Genomic DNA, 20,236 nt, shown 5'->3' with positions numbered 1-20,236 from the left:
CATATGGATATTATCCTATCACAGACAGCATTATACTTCAAGATAGATCTGGAAATGTTCTTTTAGGTGATGAATGCAATGCCAATCCTCTTTAATTTGTTGTTCCCAGCATAGTAAACCATATCATTGTCAGGTCCAAAATGACTAGTACCTGTCCATTTCAGCTCACCAATGTCTAGGGTATCAATGTTTATGCATTCCATTCAATTTTTGACAACTTCCAACTTTCCTAGATTTATACTTTGTACATTCCATGTTCTGATTAATAATGGATGTTTGCAGCTCCTTCTCCTCCTTTTGAGTTGTGGTCCATCAACAGATGAAGGTCCTGAAAGCTTTACTCCATTCGCGTCATCATGCTCAACTTTACAAAATGCTCTTCCCCAGTTGCATTTTGAGTGCTTTATAACCTGAGTGGCTCATCTTTTAGCGCTATATCTGGCAATACTTTGGTGCTGTTCATAATATTTTCAGTGGCTAAACATTCAGAAGTCATCTGTTCCTCCTTCTTAGTCTGTAAACTCTGGTGAAACCTGTCCATCATAGGCTACCCTTCTGATATTTAAAATACCCGTGGCATAGCTTCCAGCATCGCTTCAACAAGCAAGTCACCGCAGTACAACAAACTGACAGGCGAGTGGTGGCAAGTTCTGGTAAGCGCTATTAAAGAATGAGTCATGCCATTCCTCACACTCCTCCCTCTTGAGAAATGGAATTCAGGCAGGCCTCTTGGACTGTGAGGCAGGACCCACATACTGAAAATGAAAGAGCAGCACATGGGAAAAACTTGCGTCCTGATGATTGTGCTGTTTCCTACCAACCACGGATTGCTTATCTCCAGATTTTGTCGTAAAAGAGAGAACTAATCTTCTATCTGGTTTAAACAATTATTATAGTACTCTTGTTGTTGTTGTTGTTAAGTGCTGTCGTGTCAGTTTTAACTCATAATGACCCTGTATACGGTTTTCAAGGAGCAGCTGGTGAGCTTGAACCACTGACCTTGTGGTTCAAACCGACCTTGTGATCTAGTGCTTTATCTGACAGCACCACTCCAGGACTCCTTTATCTGGTTTAAACAATTATTATAATACTCTGTTGTTGTTGTTAGCTGTGAGTTGGTTCTGACTTACAGAGACTCTGTACAGGGTTTCCGAGGAGCAGCTGGTGGGTTTGAACTGCCGACCTTGTGGTTTGTAGGCCAGTGCTGATTCTACAGCACCACACCAGGAGACCTTAGTGTACACAACGTCTGCCAATTCAGACTGAGTTTGTTTGGATTAGGTTTGACTATGAGTGACAGAAAACTCCAAATAACAAATGTTTAAACCAGAAAGAAGATTATTTATCCCTTTAATAAACAAAATCTGGAGATAAGCAATCCATGGTTGGTATGAAATAGCACAGTCATCAGAGACCAAATTTTTTCTGTGTTGTTTCTCTCTCCACCACATCATGTGGTACCAGGACTGCTGCCTGAATTCCATCGCTCATTCTATCCAGCAGGGGGAGCACGTGTGAAGGCTGGCATGACCACTTCTTTAATGGCACTCACTAGAAGTTGCATTGCCACTTTTTCTTATGTCGTTGACTAGAGTTCAGTCACATGGTTATGCCCGGTTTCTAAGGAGACTTGCAACCTTCTTATGGCCTCATGTTCAAGGTTCCTGTTACTCAGTAAGAAAGGGAAAGTGGATATTGAGTGACAACTGGCTATTTCTGGTTCATTTGCCATTGTGCAAAAGTTGTTGTTTTTAAGTGCTGTCGAGTTGGTATCAATTCATAGCAGCTCTAATTAGGGTTTTTGAGGCTGTAAATCTTTGTGGGAGCAGAAGGCTTCATCTGTCTTTGACAGGGTGGCTGGTGGGCTTGAATCTCTGCCTTCCTTTTATTTAGAAGTCTAGTATTTATCCTACAGAGCCACCACACTGTATGTTAAGAGTTGTCGAGTCAGTTCTGACTCATAACGGCCATGTGTAGCATGGGTGGGAAACCTTATGTCTGCCAAGGGCCATTTGGGTATTTATAACATCATTTGGGGCCCATACAAAATTATCAACTTAAAATTATCCTGCTGTATATAGTTGGTCAAACGTTTAATTAACTCACCCTTAATGTTAAGACCCCCAGCAAGATGGATTGGCAAAGTGGCAGCATCAATGGGCTCAAGTGTGGCAACAATTGTGGGGTTGGCCCAGGATTTGGCAGTGTTTCGTTCTGTTGTGCAAAGGGTCACTGTGAATCAGTACCGACTCGATGGCACATAACAACAACAACAACGTAATGATTGGAACTGCATATGCCTTGGCAGAGCCATACCAAATGATTTCATGGGCCTTATATGGCCTTCGGCCTGGACGTTCCCCACCCCTGTTGTATAGGGTTTCCAAGCAGTGATTGGTGGGTTTGATCTGCTGACTGTGTGGTTAGCAGTCAAGCACTTAGCCTACAATGCCACACCGGGACTCCATGCCACACTCTATGCATGGGTAAATTTCGTTTAATCTGCCCTCTTACTCTGACTGGCTAGTAATGGTAGCCTGCAAAGCTGTACTGAGAGAGATTCTGAAGTTCTATAGTGGAGAGGTTGTATCATAGATTATATGTCTGAAATGCCTTAGGAGAAGAATGCAGAATGATAGCTGCTGCCTCTGCATCATAACCTTGGGTGGGACCTGAGCATTATTTTCTTACAATTTATTTTTATCATGTAAACATTTCAAATATTTACAAAAATAGAGTGAATAATGTGAGAGGACTTCAAAAAATTCATGGAAAAATGGAATTGAAGCATTAAAAATAAAAAATGCAAACTTTATTTCTCAAAATAAACTCCATCAAGGTCACAACGCCTTTGTAAGCAATGATACCAGCTTTTACTCCATCCCAAACACTGAGGGTCTTGCAAATTTGACCATGTCATTGTGTTCTTTTTTACATTGTTAACTGAATAAAAATGGGTGCCCCTTAAAGATTTTATAAGATTAAGAAATAGAAAGAAGTAAGAAGGAGCCAAATCAGGACTGTAAGGTGTTAGATACCTAGTGAATTTCCCTAGAAACTCTCTCAAAATTGCCCTTCTTTAATGAGAAGAATAAGCAGGACCACTGTCTAGTGGAGAAAGACTCTAGGTGAAACTCTCCTGGGCATGTTTCTGCTACCGCTTTGTTTAACTTTCTCAAAATAGTCTCACAATAAGTAGAGGTGGTTCTTCTTTGGCATTCCAGAAAGTCCACAAGCAGTGTCTTGGGCATCCCCAAACGCTGTTTCCATGGTCTTTTGCTCTAGACCAGTCTGCTTCTGCTTTACTGAGCCATTTCCATGGCTTGGTAGCCAGTGCTTTATCTTCAGGATTATACAGGTATGGTAAAGCAACATTTCATTTTCTGTTATAATTCTTCAAAGAACTGCTATAAGATCTTGATCCACTTGTTTAAACTTTCCATTGAAAGCTCTGCTGTTGTCTACAGGATATCTGGGTGCAACAGTTTTGGCATCCATTGAGCAGAACATTTGCTCAACTTTAATTTTTCTGTAAGAATTGTGTAAATGGAACCAATTATGATGTTGGTGATTTTTGCTGTTAATCATCAATCCTCTTAAACTGGGTACAAACAAGATAGATTTTTTAGCTCATAAAATGATTGTCTCAACCATTCTCAAAATAAATTACTTTTTTGTAAACTGCTTTATTTCTTTGGGGGTATTTCCCCGTAAACTTTTTGTAAAGCATTAATGATTCCACCTTTCTTCCACCCAAGCTTCACCATAAATTTAATATTTGTTCTTGCTTTAATTTTAGCAGAATTCATGTTGCTCTAATGGGGGATTTTTTTCAAACAGATGTCTTATCTTTAGTGCCTCAAGCTAGATCCTGTTCAGACATGTTATAACAAGTTTATTTTGGTGCAAAGTTTTTTTTTTTTAAATCCATGCATAGTTTCCCCCCCTACAATAAACATTTTCTATGAATCTTGGATTTTTATCTACAACCACCCAGCCCAACTGTCATCAACTCCTGGACAATGTTGTTTCACCCATTCCTGTCCCCACTTGTCCCCACTCCTGTATTAGTTTAAAGCTTATTTGCCATATAATTTCATCTGGAGATAGTTCAGCATTTGTCTAATGACAAGGATTTCCACTTTTAAACCTACATGCAGTATCATTATCACACACTCAAAAACTAACAAAAAGTCCCTAAGTGTCAAATATCCAGTCAGTATTTTTGGCCCCTTAGGGCACTGGTAGCTTTTGATATCTGTGGCACTTTCGTTTAATGTACTGGACTGCAAAGTCAGTTTGAACTACAAGGTTGGTGCTTCAAGCTTACTAGCTGCTCCTTGGAAACAGGGTTGCTATGGGTTGGAACTGAGTTGATAGCACACAGCAACAACAGGTGATTCTAATGTGTAGCCAGGGTTGATGTCACTGTCTTACTCAGTAAATCAGATTGATTTCTGAAGCAGTTCAGTGGCCCTAGAGGAATGGGAGGTGTGTGTGAGGAGAACCCAGATGACTCAAATGATCCTAATCATGTCTTCCCTACTACACCCTCTCTGTGTAGTGCCACCTGTGTGACAAGACATTTATGAATGCCATCTTTCTCCGGGGCCACATCCAACGCAGGCATGCAGGCATGGCGGAAGGCGGTGAGTCCAGACAGCAACCTGGGGCCCTCCAAGCACTTTGGAAGGGCCTGGTGTTGAGGATGGGATTGTCTTCAGAACTCCATCTCCAGCTGAGGATGTGAGGTCTGCATATGGGACTGGCAGGGTTTCTAACCCTTGTGTTGTGAAGGGTTGGGCGTGAGACAAGTGGGTTTCAGTCTTTTTCTCTGGGTGATGTTGTAGGATAAGCACTAGACTGCTAACCACAAGGCCAGGAGTTCAAACCCATCAGTCATTCCTCAGGAGAAAGATGAGGCTTTCTGTTTCTGAAAAGATTCATAGCCTCGAAAACCCTATACAGAGTCATTATGAGTCAGACTTGACTCAGTGGTAGTGGATTTGTTTTTTTGGGTTTTTGCCCAGTTACTTCTCTCTTCCATCCCCATCTCCCAGTTCCACCTATGAGTTTTAGTGACCTCTGCTCTGAGTAGTGGCAATCCCAGCCTTCTGCGAATCTACTGTTCTCTGATGCTAACTACCAGTTGCTTTTGAGCTGATTCTAACTCATAGCGACCCTGTGTGTGTCAAAATAGAACAATATTCCATGAGGTTTTCAGTGGTTGATTTTTTTTTTGAGCAGATTGTAGTCTTTCTTCCAAAGTGCCTTAGGATGGGTTTGAATCATCCAGATCTCAGTTAGCAGTTAAATGAGTTAACTGCACAATTCGGGGACTACAATGCTAACTACACATATACTTTAAATGGGACATTTCTTTAACTTCCGTATTTGACATGAGCTTATCATGATGTGAGGGAGCGCTGGTGATGCAGCAGTTTAGCTCTTGGCTGCTAGTCAAAAGGTTGGTGGTTTGAACCTACCCAGCGGCAACGAATGGGAAACACGTGGCAATCTGTTCCTGTAATGATTTTAGCCAAGAAAACCTAGGGCGGCAGTTCTCTGTCACATGCAGTTGCTATGAGTTGGAATTGACTCAAAATCACCCAACAACAACAATGTTCACTTAGTCTCTTTAATTTTACCTTTTAAAATTCTAAAATGAGTAGCAAAACTAATGTTTTTCCCCTACAGAGATTTACAAATTTTATCCATTTTTTGAATTTCAACAAGAAATATCTGTTAAGGACTTCTGAGCAGACCCTCTGCAACAAAAATGTGAGACACCAATGGAAACAGATACAGGTGGTTATTCAGGAACCCAGAGCTTCAGAGGATAGGACAGAGAGGTGGACTGAATGCCAACTGGACGAGGAAGCTGAACAGGAGCAGTGAGAGAGACGAACAATTGATAGATGATAGGACTGTTTCACTTCTCTTTTGTCAGTTTGCTGTAATGTGGTGGCTGGTGTGTTGCTGTGATGCTGGACGCCATCTTGTTGTCGTTAAGTGCTGTCGAGTTGATTCTGACCCATAGAGACCCTGTATAGGGTTTTTGAGGAGCAGCTGGTGAGTTTGAATCGCCGACTCTGCAGTTCAAATGGCTTTGCAGTCTGGCCCTTTAACTCACAGCGCCACACCAGGACTCTGGAAGCTATGTCACCGGTATTTTAAATACCATCAGGGTCACCCATGGAGTCCTGGTGTGGTACTGTGGGATAATGCACTAGACTGCAAGGTTGTTTTGAGCTGCAAGGTTGGTGGTTCAAACTCACCAGCCACCCTTTGGAAATTCAATACAGGTCACTATGAGTCAGAACTGACTTGATGGCACTTTAAAACATGGGCCACCCATGGTGGTCAGATTTCAGCAGAGCTTCCAGACTAGGACAGACTAAGAAGAAGGAGAGGCGAACTACTTATGAATGTTTAGCCACTGAAAACCTTATGAATAGCAGAGGAACATTGTCAGATACAGTGCCGGAAAATGACAGCAGAATATTGTCAGATGCGTGCCAGAAGATAAGCCTCAGGTTGGAAGACACTCAAAATGTGACTGAGGAAGAGCTGTCTCCTCAAAGGCAAACAGAAATATCAGTTATAAGTAAAAAGAAGAAATAATGTACCTACAGAACTTTAAAATGAAGGAAATCAAGTAGATTTCAAAAACAAAACAAAATTAAAAACCCAACTGTATCCCTAAAGCTGGACCAAGCCTTACTCAGCTGTAGCCCAACCCCTACCTCTAACAATAACCCTAACACTAAACTAAGCCCTAAGGAGCTCTGGTAGCGTAGTGGTTACGAATTAGGCTGCAAACCTCAGGGTCAGCAGTTTGAAACTACCAGCTGTTCCGCGGGAGAAAGATGAGGCTTTCTGCTCCCGTAAAGATTTACAGTCTTGGAAACCCTGTACAGAGTCGCTAGAGTCGGAACTGACTCCATGGCACATAACCACCACCACCAAACTAAGCCCTAGATCTAGCCATAGTCTTAACTATAACTCCTTATTCCCTGTTTTTAGGTACTTCGACTTGTAGTGAACTTATACACAATGAAACAAAAACCTGCCCGCTCCTGTGCCCTCCTTGCAGTTGTAGTTATGCTTGAGCCCATTGTTGCTGCCACTGTGCCAGTCAGTCTTGTTGAGGATCTTCCTCTTTTTTGCTGACCCTTCACTTTATTAAGTATGATGGCCTTTCCTTATTAACTGATCCCGCTAGATAACATGTCTGAAGTGTGAGAGACAAAGTCTAGATCCTTTGCTTCTAAGGAGCATTCTAAGGAGCTCTGGTAGCTCAGTGGTTACGAGTCAGGCTGCTAACCTCAAGGTCAGAAGTTTGAAACTACCAGCCTTCCATGGAGAAAGATGAGGCTTTCTGCTCCCATAAAGATTTACAGCCTTGGAAACCCTATGCAGGGTCACTATGAGTCCGCTATGAGTCAGAACCAACTACACGGCACACCATCACCACTACCAAGGAGCATTTCTGACTGTTCTTCTGGCAGTCCATGGTACTTTCAACACCAGAATTCAGATGCAACAATTCTTCTGTGGTCTTCTTTGCTCATTGTCCCAACTTTCACAGTATTGAATAGGAGTGGTGATAAAGGGCATCCTTGTTCCTATTCATGAAGGGGGAATACTTTCAGTTTCTCTCTGGAAATGTTAGTTGTTGGACTTGTATTTGTTGTTGTTGTTAGGTGCCATTGAGTCGGTACCGACCCATAGCGACCTTATGCATAGCAGAATGAAACACTGCCCGATCCTGGGCCAACCTCGCTATTGTTGCCACACTTGAGTCCATCGATGCTGCCACTCATTGGGGGGACTTCCTCTTTTTCTCTGACCCTCCACCTTACCAGACATGATATCCTTCTCCAGCGACTGGTCCTTCCTGACAATATGTCTGAAGTATGAGAAATGAAGTTTGGCCGTCCTGGCCTCCAAGGAGCAGAGCACAAGCCATCACACTATGATAAACTGACAGACAAGTGGTGGATAGAAATATAGAAAAGAGAAAATAAAAATCATTAATATTATTTAGTATTTAATATTTTGATGTATTGTCTATCAGTTTATTTTACTATATACATATGTTATTATCATATAATATGTACTTTTGACTTATTTTCATGAAAATATATCATGTTTGAAGATATGAATTTTAATATATCAGAATAGTATTCCTTCATGTGGGTATCATAATTTATTACACAGTTTCTTCTTCTTGAAGATATAGGTTACTCAAAAATTTCCCACTTCAACACCACCCTATGGTAAGCATTCTTGGGTGTAAATCTTTATTCATATCCCTGAATGTTTCTTGAATGTGAATTGCTGCAAGGGGCTAGAAATTTTGTTCTCAAGAAAATGTTTTTTATGTTCATGACCTTTTGTTCTTAGGCAGGAAGCTTCTAAGACACTCTAGTCTTCCTGTACTACTCTTACTTCAAATCACTTTATTAAACCAGATTAATTTTTACTGCATCTAAAAATTGCTTGCTTCCCAAAAGTCCAACCTGGGAAATGCCATGTCTCTTTTCATGGAAAAGGCTTATAGTTTTAATAACAGCATCATCTATCTAATAATCACTAAATGTTTTTGAAAAAATAATCAATGCATAAGTACAATTGTTTTTCTCACTAATCCTTAACTCTTGCTTTACCAGTTTGTGATTTAGTTAGAATGTTCTTTAAAAAACTTATTGTGAATTGGTGAAGGTTTACACTTTGTTTCATTTCATTGATTGCAATCCCCTTCATACAACAACAGTTTTGCCACTTCCTCCCTGTGATTCCTTCCTATTTCCATTCCATCTACCTTCCTATCCCTTCTCAACTTTGTCCTTAGGTAAATGTTGCCCTTTTGATTTTGAATGATTGACCATTCCATGGTGAGTCTGTATCACTAATGTTGTTGTCCCTCTATATACGTATCTACCATGAGTGTAAGTATCTACCATGGACCATGAGTGTAAGTTCCTTACTAGACTTGAAAGGTGGTTAAAGGGCCATGGTCTCAGGTTCCGCCAGTCTCTTTCTGACCAGTAATTCTGGTCTTTTAAAATTATTATTAATAATTTTGAGCTGTGTTCCACATTTTTTCCTACTCTGTCCAGGACCTTCTAATGCAATCCTTTTCAGAGTAGTTGGTAGTGGTGGCTGGGCACCATCTAGTTCTACTGGCCTCATAGTCTTGGATGGAGACTGATGTTCACATGTTCCATTGGTCCACTGGACTAATGGATCCCAAGAATTTTCAGTTCTTATCGCTCTTTTATTTCTAGAGTGTCCTTTTAAAAATTAATTTTGAATCTTTTTTTAACTTAAAAATTTTAGTGTATAAACTTAAAGCAACTATGATTAAAATATTCCTTCACAACACATGCTGCCTTTTTCATTTGACACTTAAAACTATGCATTTAAAGCTGTTTTATTTATTTTATATCTTAATTTTAATAGTTTGTTGTTGTTAAGTGCCATCAAGTTGGGTCCCAACCCATAGTGATCCTGTATAGGATTTCCGAGGAGCAGCTGGTGAACTTGAGCCACAGGCCTCCTGGTTCAAGCGGGCTTTGCAATCCAGCGCAATAACCAATAGCGCCACCTCAGGAGTTTACTTAGGTGTATATATTTGTCGAAACTCTGTGGCCTAGATCTGAAATAGCTACACTTTTTTAGGTAGGAGTTGTTTTAAGTGTAAGTCTATATTGTCTTATTTCCACCACTCATTTGTCAGTTTGTCATACTTTGGTGGCTTGTGGATTGCTGTGTTTTTGGAAATTGTGCCATGGGTATTTTAAATGCCAGCAGGGTCACCTATGGTGGAGAGGTTTCAGCTAAGCTTTCAGACAAAGACAGAGTAGGAAGGAGAGACAAATGTCTTCTGAATATGTAGTCACTGAAAACCTTATGAATAGCAGTGGAACACTGTCAGGTAGCAGCAGAATACTGAATATTGAAACATGATGAAGAGCCCAGAATATTGTGAGAGATAGCACTGGAAGATGAGCCCATCAGATTGGTAGACACTCAAAATGTGAATGGGGAAGAACTACTTCCTCAAAGTAGAGTTGACTGTGATGATGTGAATGGAGTCAAGCCCTCAGAACCTTCATTTGTTCATGGGACTCAAAATGGAGAGAAATAGCTGTAAACATCCATTAATAATTGGAACATGGAATGTACAAAGTATGAATCTAAGAAATTGGAAATTGTCAAAAAATGAAATGGAATGCATAAACATAGATATTCTAGGCATTAGTGAGCTGAAATGGACTGTATTAGCCATTTTGTATCTGAAATTACATGATTTACTATGCTGGGAATGACAAATTGAGGAGGAATGGTGTCCCATTCATCATCAAAAATAACATATCAACATCTTTCTTGAAGTACAACGCTGTCTGATATAGGATAATAGCCATATGTTTACAAGGAAGTCCAGTTAATACCAATATTATTAAAATGTATGCACCAACCACTAAAGCCAGTGATGATGAAAATGAAGAATTCTACCAACTTCTTCAGCTTGAAATTGATCAAACATGCAATCAAGATGTATTGATAATCACTGGACATTGGAATGTAAAGGTTGGAAACAAGAAGAATCGGTAGTTGGAAAATATGACCTTGGTGATAGAAATTATGCTGGAAATCATATGATAGAATTTTGAAAGACTAATGACTTCTGCAATGCAAATATCTTTTAAAAAAATAACGTAAAGAACTACTGTACAGCTGGACTATCTTATCACTATACACATGGACCTCACCAGATAGAATACACAGAAATCAAATTGACTGTGTATCTGTGGGAAAACATAGTGGAAAAGCTCCATATCATCAGCCAAAACAAGGCCTGGGGCAGACTGTAGAACAAACCATCAATTGCTCATAGCAAGTTCAGGCTGGAGTTGAAGAATATTAAAACAAGTTCATGAGAGCCAAAATATGACCTTGAACATATCCCACCTGAAATTAGAGATCATCTGAAGAACAGATTTAATGCATTAGACACTAAAGACCGATGACCAAAAGAGTTGTGGAATGACATCAAGAACCTCATATAGGAAGAAAGCAGAAGGTCATTAAAAAGACTAAAGAGATGGTGGAAGTGGGACAAAAGAAGAAGTGGACCTTTTGCTAGTTTACCTACTCTGGTGTGGTCCACAACCAGCTGCTGGACATGTCCTATGAGCAGCTGATGCAGTTGTACAATGTGTGACAATGGCAGTGGCTAAACGCAACCTGCACCGGAAGAAGCATTCGCTACTAAAGCGGCTTTGAAAGGCCAAGAAAGAGGCACTTCCCATAGAGAAGCGTTAGGTGGTGAAGACGCATCTGCAGAACATGATCATTCTGCCTGAGCTGGTAGGCAGCATGGTGGGTGTGTACAATGGTAAGACCTTCAACCTGGTGGAGATCAAACCTGAGATGATTGCCACTACCTGGGCAAGTTCTCCACCACCTACAAACCTGTCAAGCACGGCCAGCCTGGCTTTGGAGCCATCCACTCCTCCTGCTTCATCCTGCTCAAGTAGACCAGTAAAGGCTCCAACTCTTGCTGCCTGTGTCTAATCTGTCCTTCCAGTATCTATGTCATTGAGGGGCTCTGGGGTGGTGTCTGATCCTAGCAGTGCTGCAGCCACAGCAGGGGTGCAAGGTGGAGAGTAGGCTGGGAACTCCCAGGGGGTAGTCTGTGCTGTTGGGCAAAATGCTCTTGCTCTTCTTTATGCTGTCTGCCCCTCTTGCTGGAACTAGCACGATTCCACAGGGTCCCTACTGTACCCAGGTTTCTTTCCTCTAAAGGTGAAGGAAGCTGTAGGATCAGGAGATCTTTGGTGCACAGGTGCTGAGGGTGTGTTCATGGGATCCCCAGACCCCACCATGAGGGGGTGGGAAGGAACAAGATCAAGGATGAGACCAAATAAATCACTCTCCAAATACTGCCCGCCCCCCCAAAAAATAGACAAGGAAGAAGGACAAGACCAAAATGGATGTCAGAAGAGACTCTGAAACTTGGGCTCCAGCTTAAAGATGCTAAAGCAAATGGAAGAAATGAGGAGGTAAAGAGCTGAATAGAAAAGTTCAAAAGGCAGTTCAAGAAGACAAGTCATATATGATAATGAAATGTGCAAAGACCTGGAGTTAGAAAACCAAAAAGGAAGAACATCCTCAGTGTTTCTCAAACTGAAGGAACTGAAGAAAAAAAATTCAAGCCTCAACTAGCAACATTGAAGGATTCTTGGGGCAAAATATTGAGTGATGTAGAAACATCAAAAGAAGATGGAAGGAATGTACAATCACTTGTCTTAAAAGTAATGGTTGATGTTCAGCTATTTCATGAGGTAGCACATGATCAAGAACCAATGATATTGAAGGAAAAAGTCCAAGATGCTTTGAAGGTATTGGCAAAGAACAGGACACTGGGAATAGATGGAATACATATTGAAGTTTTTCAACAAACTGATGCAGTACTGGAGGTACTCATTCATCTACCTGGCCAACTGTCTGGAAGAGATCCATATTCCTATTCCAAAGAGAGGTGACCCAACAGAATGCAGAAATCATTGGACAATATCATTAATATCTCACACAAGTAAAATTTTGCTAAAGATAATTAAAAAATGGCTGCAACCATACATTGAAAGAGAACTTCCATAGGTTCAAGTTGGTTTCAGAAGAGGACATGGAACAAGGGATATCATTGCTGAAATCAGATGAATCTTGTCTGGAAGCAGAGACTACTAGAAAGATGTTTACCTGTGCTTTATTGACTATGCAAAGGCTTTTCAATTGTGAGGATCATGACAAGCTATGGGCAACATTGAGGAGAATGAGTATTCTGGAACACTTAATTGTGGTCATGAGGAAACTGTACATAGATTAAGAGACAATTGTTTTAATAGAACAAGAAAATACCAAATGGTTTAAAATTAGGAAAGGTGATTTCCAGGGTTGTACTCTTTTACCGTACTTGTTGTTAAGTGCCGTCGAGTCAGTTCTGACCCATAGCGACCCTGTACAGGGTTTCCGAGGGTGTAAATCTTTACAGGAGTAGAAAGCCTCATCTTTACCGTACTTACTCAACATGTACACTGAACAAATAATTCGAGAAGCTGGGTTATATGAAGAACCTGACGTTGTTGTTGTTGTTATGCACTGTGAAGTTGGTTCCGACTCATAGCGACCCTGTACAGGGTTTCCAAGGCTGTAAATCTTACGGGAGCAGAAATGCCTCATCTTTCTCCTGCGGAACAGCTGGTAGTTTTGAACTGCTGACCGTGAGATTAGCAGTCTGATTTGTAACCACTATGCTACCAGAGCTCCTTGAACCTGGCATTAGGATTGGAGAAAGAGTCATTAACATCTTGTGATATGCAGATGATACAACCTTGCTTGCTGAAAGCGAAGGGGACTTAAAATATCTACTGATGAAGGTCAAAGACCACAGCCTTTGGTAGGTATGGGTTGCACCTCAATGTAAAGAAAACAAAAATCCTCACTACAGGACCAAAAAACAGCATCCATATAAATGGAGAGGAGTCCTGGTGTGGCGCTGTGGGCTAATGCATCAGACTGCAAAGTCATTTGAACTGCAAAGTCAGTGGTTCAAGCTCATCAGCTGCTCCTTGGAAACCCTATACAGGGTTGCTATGGGTCAGAATCGACTCAACAGCACTTAACAACAACAAATATAAATGGAGAAAGGATTGAAGATGCCAAAGACTTCATTTTGCTCAGATGTCAAAACTCATAGAAGCAGCAGTCAAGAAATCAAAGGACGTATAACATTAACAAATCTGCTGCACAAGACCTCTTTAAAGCATCGAAGAGCAAAGATGTCAGTTTGAGGACTAAGGTGTGCCTGGCCCAAGCCATGATATCTTCCATAACCTCATATGCATGTGAAAGCTGGACAGTGAATAAGGGAGACTGTAGGGGAATTGATGAATTTGAGTTATGGTGTTGGAGAAGAATATTGAAAGTACCATGGATTGCCAAAAGAATCAACCAACCTATTTTAGAAGTACAGCCAGAATGCTTCTTGGAAGCCAGGATGGCCAGACTTTGTCTCTCATACTTTGTATATATTATCAGGAGGGTTCAGTCCCTGCAGAAAGATGTCATGTTTGGTAAAGTAGAGAGTTGCATGAAAAGAGGACGACCCCCCAACTAGATGGATTGGTCCGGTGGCAGCAGCTGTGGGCTCAAACGTAGCAATGATTGTGAGGTTGGTACAGGACTGGGCAGTGCTTCATTCAGTTATGCATAGGGTTGCTATGAGATGGTACCAATTCAATGACCCCTAACAACATCAACAACATTGTCCTATTTACCCCTTCAGTAGTGTTCACATGTACATTTCAGTGACGTTAATTCTGTTATTTATGTTGTTCAGACATCACCACCAGCTGTTCTTGAATTTTTTCCATCACAATTCGGTGCATTCTATGGTGTTCAAATGAGAACTTAGTAAAGTTGAATTTTAAAAAAGTTGTATTACTGAAAAATAAACCTAAAACTACAATCATTGCATTAACATAAGTTTTTCTTAGATTGCTCCCAGTGGTATGTTCTTTGTACATATGTTGTTAAGTGCTGTTGAGTCTATTTCAACTCATAGTGACCCTGCATAGAGTTTCCAAGGAGTGACTGATGGGTTTGAATCATCAGCCTTACAGTTAGCAATCCAGTGCTTATCTTACAGTGTCACACATGTGCTCATTGGTATTCTGTTTCTCAGGTAGTTTTTCATTCACATTTTCACATATCAGTACCACCAAACTATGTGTTTCAAACGACAATACATTGCTAGTGGTGGTAGTTGTTATGAAGTTGATTCCAACTCACGAAAAGCCTATGTGTGCGGAATAGAACTTTGCTCCGTAGGGTAATCAACCCTATGGGCTTTAGGAAGCTGACTGCTATGCTGAGGTGCTTCTGGGTAGGTTGAAACTGCCAACCTTATGGTTAGTAGTCAAGCCCTTAACCTCTTGTGCTATGCAGAGATTCCTTAATACAATAATAAACCAACCAAAACCCACTACCACTGAATAAATGATAACTCATAGAGACCCTATATATGCTTTCCAGGATGATAACTCTTTATGGGAGTAGACAGTTTCATCTTTCTCCCTTGGAGTGGCTGGTGGCTTTGAAACGCTAACCTGCAGGTTAGCAGCCCAGTGCCCAAACCGCAGTGCCACTCTCATGGCAGGTACTCTGCTAGCACTTTGTATTATCATCACATTCATCCTCACAACAATCCTCTGAGTTTGAAGCAATTACTATCCTATTGTGCAATTTGGAGACATTGAAGATCAAGGAGGTTACGCAGTCTGCCCAAGGTCAACCTGCTAAATGGCAGAACTGATCTTAGACTGAGGAGTGACTGGATGCCGAGACTAGGGACTGTACACAGTTCATTGCCTTTTTGATTTCTCTGATCACCCTCTCTTTGCATGGACCACACAGGAAAACAGAAGAAGCATGAACAGCCCCTGGAGGAGGTGCTGGAAGATCTGCGGGCCAAGTTGAAGTGGACCCAAGGGGAACTGGAAGCCCAGAGGGAGGCTGAGCGGCAGCGGCAGCTCCAGGTGGGTATGAGGAGGAAATGTCTTGGACACTTGATCCTATTCAGGACTACTCAGGAGATCTAAAAGGCTCATGTATCCTCGAGTGCCAAAATTCCTGATGGCTTTTCCAGAGCTAGGAGTCAGAGCTGGAATAACACCTTTCTAGACGTGTCCTCGTGTGGCGCTGTGGGTTAATGCACTGGACTGCAAAGGTGATTTGAACTGTAAGGTCGGTGGTTCAAGCTCACCAGCTGCTGCTCAGAAACCCTGTACAGGGTTACTCGGGTCAGAACCAACTCAACAGCACTTAAAAACAACAACAGACTTAGAAAATGATTTTAGGTAGCCTGGAAAGAAAACCTGTATTCTAGCACCCTCTGAGGGCATTTAAATCTGGATTTCAACTTCTTATACTGTACTGCTAGTTAGCTTTTTGAGAGCAAAGACTGGGTCTGATTCTGAAAATTCCAGAGTCCAGCCTAGAGGAGTGTTCAATAAATATCTGTAGAATATAAATGCATAAATGTGCCTCATTCATTCACTTCATCATTCATCTACTCAGTATGCATTTATTGAGCACCAACTATGCCAGGCATTGTGAAGGATATAAAGAGGAGGCATGATCCCTATCATCATGGGACTTTATAGATTAAACTGTGGCTGAGACTGACTCACTCCATGTCCAAACAATGGGGACTGTGGGACAAATGTTCTTTTGATCTCTATAGTGACTTCCATGGGTAAGGGACTAAAATATAATATCCGTAACGTATAATTAATGATTGCATTGTGCTTGCTTTTCTTTGTAGGAAGCAGAGATCATTCGTCAGAGGGAGTTAGAAGCTAAGAAAGATTTCGATGAATGGAAGGAAAAAGAGAGAACCAAGCTTTATGGGGAAATAGACAAGTTAAAGAAATTATTTTGGGATGAATTTAAAAATGTTGCCCACCAGAACTCTACGCTAGAAGAGGTACCCTACATAAAGACTTTCAAAGCTCTTTTGCTGAAAATCTGCTCTTTTGCTCTCAAAATTCATTTCTTAGTTTGTATATGTTTTATTTAATCTGCCTCTGGGGACTGTGAGGCCAGATTACAGAGGCCTTGGTCTGGGTTTGAATCCTTGCTCCATTATATACTGGAGATGCGACCTTGGGCACCTCTCTGTGCCTCAGTTTCTTTTTATAAGATAGATTGGCGAAAGGGCTAAATGATCACATATATAACACTTACAAGAGTATGTAGCAAGAACTCCCTAGGTATTATCTTCATTTTTGCAAAGGTTTCTTTTTCTTTTTTTTGTCACTGAGACAAAATTTACGTGAGTGAATTTTTTCTCCCAACAAATATTCACTGAGTGCCAGGTATCTCCAAATACTCTGTTGCACTTTTTGGGGGTCACACATAATATCTCACATTTACTGATTATCTAAGGGGACTAGCTACTATCAAGTTGATTCTGACTCAGGGGGACCCCTTGTGTCTCAATGTAGGACTGTGCTCTATAGGGTTTCAGTGAAGGGAGATGTTGATTTTTGTGACTATTTACGGGTATGTAGGTATTTAGTGAGGATTAGTTGGATGTTCTTGACTGGGAAAGGTGTGCACTTCTGACACAGCTAAAGGTATCAAAGACATCATGACCATCCAAATCAAACTGTGTCCTGGCCTTTTCAGAAATTGCAGGCACTGCAGTCTCATAGTGTGACAGATTCTAACCTTGGGTTGCTGAGGGATGAAGAGCATGAGGAGCGACTCCGGCAGGCACAGGAGCTCCAGGCCCTGAAGGAGAAGATGGAAATTCAGGTGAGTTGATGCCCTATATTTTTCTTCCCAGATTTTTCCAAGAACCATGTTTTCTCCAAATAAAGCCTCTTGTTTTGGGGACGTTCTGCCAACACATGAATGCTTAGAATAGGGTTCTAAAGTTTGGATAGTAATATGAATGTGTGCACTGTCAGATTCAGCTGCGACTCTGTTTCAAAATGCTACGGGGCTTAAAAAATTCATGGAAAATGGAATGAAAAGAGAATGGAAGTTTTCCATGACTTTTTGAAGACCTCCTCATGTATGAAATACATGAAGCACACTCAACATGTAATATGTATATATAAATGTGCCTGCAGACACACATATACCTTCTATAGGGGAACATGGTGGCTCTGTAGGTAAACACTGGATTGTGAACCTCAAAGTCACCGGTTTGAGTCCACCAGCCACTGTGCAAGAGAAAGATGAGATTTTCTGCTTCTGCAAAGATTTATAGCCTTGGAAACCCTATGAGGGTCACTCTAATTTGGAACCGACTTGATGGCACTTAACAACAATAGCAAAATTTTATACACATTTGCACACAGATCTGCCTATGTAACCAATGACGTATTTTTGTTTTTTACTACATTTATTGCAAAATTTTATGTGTTATATGAGGGTGAGTAAAAAATTATCCTTGTTCTGGCCAGATAATTTAGTTTAATCAACTGTTAGAAAAGACAAATACATACTTTTTTGAAATAATCTTGCTTTTTAATACTTTGTCCACGTGTCAAGCTTTCATATTCCCTTATTAAAAAATGTTTTAGGTTGAGCTGTGAGCCATGAATGTACTGCTGTCTTCACTTCTTTATCAGAGGTGTATCTTTTAACTAAAAGGACTGCTTTCAGGGGATCAAACAGGTGAAAGTCCATTGGAGCAAGATTAGGACTATAGGGAAGATGTTTTAATACCTCAAAAGGAAATTTTTGCAGAGTGTCAACAGTGTAGGCAGAGGTGTGTGGATGTGTATTGTCATGCAAGATCACAATGTCCTTGGAGAGCAGTCCTTTGCTTTTAATCTGAAGTCTAGGCTTCAGCTCTTCAATGAGCAATCTCACTGTAACAAGCGATGTTGATTGATGAACCTTTTTCCTGATAGTGTTCCAATACTGGCCCTTGAGAATCGCAGAAAACTGTAACCATCAATGTTTCAACTGATGGTTGACTTTTGTTTTTAAAATGTTTTTATTGTGAATTATGTGATAGTTTGCATGGGAGAACATTAGTTTTGCGTTTATCCTATCGTATATCATTTCATTGACATGATTACAATCCCCTCCATGCATCATCAAACAACCAAAGGGTATGGCCCGCAAGCCTGCCCCTTGGTCATCAGCACACAGCCCCTCTCCCTGGGTCTAGAGTCCCCAGCCGCTCCATCTCTCCACGTCATCTCTGCCTCCATCTCTGGCGTCACTACTTCTCTGGGTAGGGTCCCAAACTCCACTCTTCTCCCTTGATAGTCCCAGGGACCTCTCCTTCTGGACTGCAAAGTCAATCACTCCCCTCCTTTTGCTACAAAATGTCTACCTTTACATTTCCAACCCTCACAGTCAGTTCTGATAGCAGTTATTCACTATTGTACCACAAGAGTCTTATCTGCATCTCCTTTCATCAGTCCCATCCAGACAGATTGGATACCATTCAGTGGAGAGTCTACATTCCTCTGTGCCCTCTGGATCTAGGCTCCCTCTTGAAAGCTTGTAAGCCAGTCATTTCTTGCCTTTGTAGCCCCCCCCATTTTGGGTAGCCAATGTCTAAGTTGCCCATCCCTGTCTACCCTTTGTACCGAGGGGGTGGGAATGGTCCTGACTGTAAAGATTTGTTCCCTCTTTTGAGCTACTGCATCCATAGGTATATGTCAATGATGGTTGACTTTTGAACTTTTTCTTGGTCAGTGATTAGAGATGTTCTACTCTCAGGCTCATAGTGATGAATTCATGTCTTATCACCAGTAACAATTTTTTTTTAACAACCAGAATTTTATGCTCTTGTATCTTATGAGGTTAGAAGTCCAAATCCAGAGTGCCAGCTTTCGGGGAAGGTGTTCTGTTTGTTGGCTCTGAGGAAAAGTTCTTGTCAACTTTCAGCATCTGTAGGCGCAGCATTCCTTAGAGATCTCCTTACGTCTTAGCATCACTCTTCTGCTGATCTAGTAGTTTCTCAGTGCAGGGACTCTATAATCTGAAAGATGCACTCCAGATCCAAGGGCTTTGCGATCTTCTCTTTTGGTGGTAGTATGTCCCTCCTTCTCGGCTCACTTTACTTCCCGTTTTTTTTTTTTTTTAATTTAAGGTTTTTATTGTGGATTGAGTGAATGTTTACAGGGCACATCATCAGTTTCACATTCAACAATTCATATATCTTGTTTCATTACATTTATTATAATCCCCTCCACATACCATGAGTTAAAAGTATTTCTCTCTATCCACTTTAGCATTTTAAAAACACACAAGCAAAAAAAACCCACTCAGGGATATGTAATAATTTACATCTCCAAAGGGCACATTCTGCAAGTCTGCTGCTGGCCACCAGTTCTTAGTCCTTCTCTTCTTAGTTAATGAATCTAGAGTTCTCAGCCGCTCCCCCTCTCCATGCCCCCATCTCTGCCTCCATCTCTGGTGCTGCTGCTTTTCTGGATAAGGTCCCTCATTCTATTTTGTGTGTTCCTCTCTTGATGGTCCTAGGGTCATCCGCCTCTGGACTGTAAGATTAACCACTCCCCTTTTTTTGCTACAAAACTTCTACCTTTACAAGTGTGACAGTCGCAATTAGTCATGATAACAGTTATTCACTATTGAATCTTACGAATCTTATCCCCATCTCCTTTCACCA

General features: G+C 41.1%; 1 protein-coding gene and 1 pseudogene across 1 annotated transcript in view; both read left to right on the top strand.

Moving 5' to 3' along the window:
• Positions 1 to 20,236, top strand: part of DZIP1L (DAZ interacting zinc finger protein 1-like) — a 62,415-nt gene that overhangs the window by 9,536 nt on the left and 32,643 nt on the right. The window contains exons 2-5 of the mRNA XM_006846646.1: positions 4,565 to 4,649; positions 15,487 to 15,608; positions 16,397 to 16,558; positions 17,263 to 17,391. Coding sequence (XP_006846709.1) covers positions 4,565 to 4,649; positions 15,487 to 15,608; positions 16,397 to 16,558; positions 17,263 to 17,391 — 498 coding nt within the window. The remainder of the gene's footprint in view (positions 1 to 4,564; positions 4,650 to 15,486; positions 15,609 to 16,396; positions 16,559 to 17,262; positions 17,392 to 20,236) is intronic.
• LOC102811326 lies at positions 11,114 to 11,549 on the top strand (annotated as a pseudogene).

This window comes from Chrysochloris asiatica, unplaced genomic scaffold, assembly GCF_000296735.1.
Source record: "Chrysochloris asiatica unplaced genomic scaffold, ChrAsi1.0 scaffold00028, whole genome shotgun sequence".
Classification (NCBI taxonomy): domain Eukaryota; kingdom Metazoa; phylum Chordata; class Mammalia; order Afrosoricida; family Chrysochloridae; genus Chrysochloris; species Chrysochloris asiatica.
The sequence above is the reverse complement of the archived record's forward strand: the minus strand, read 5'-3'. Positions and strand labels throughout refer to the sequence as shown.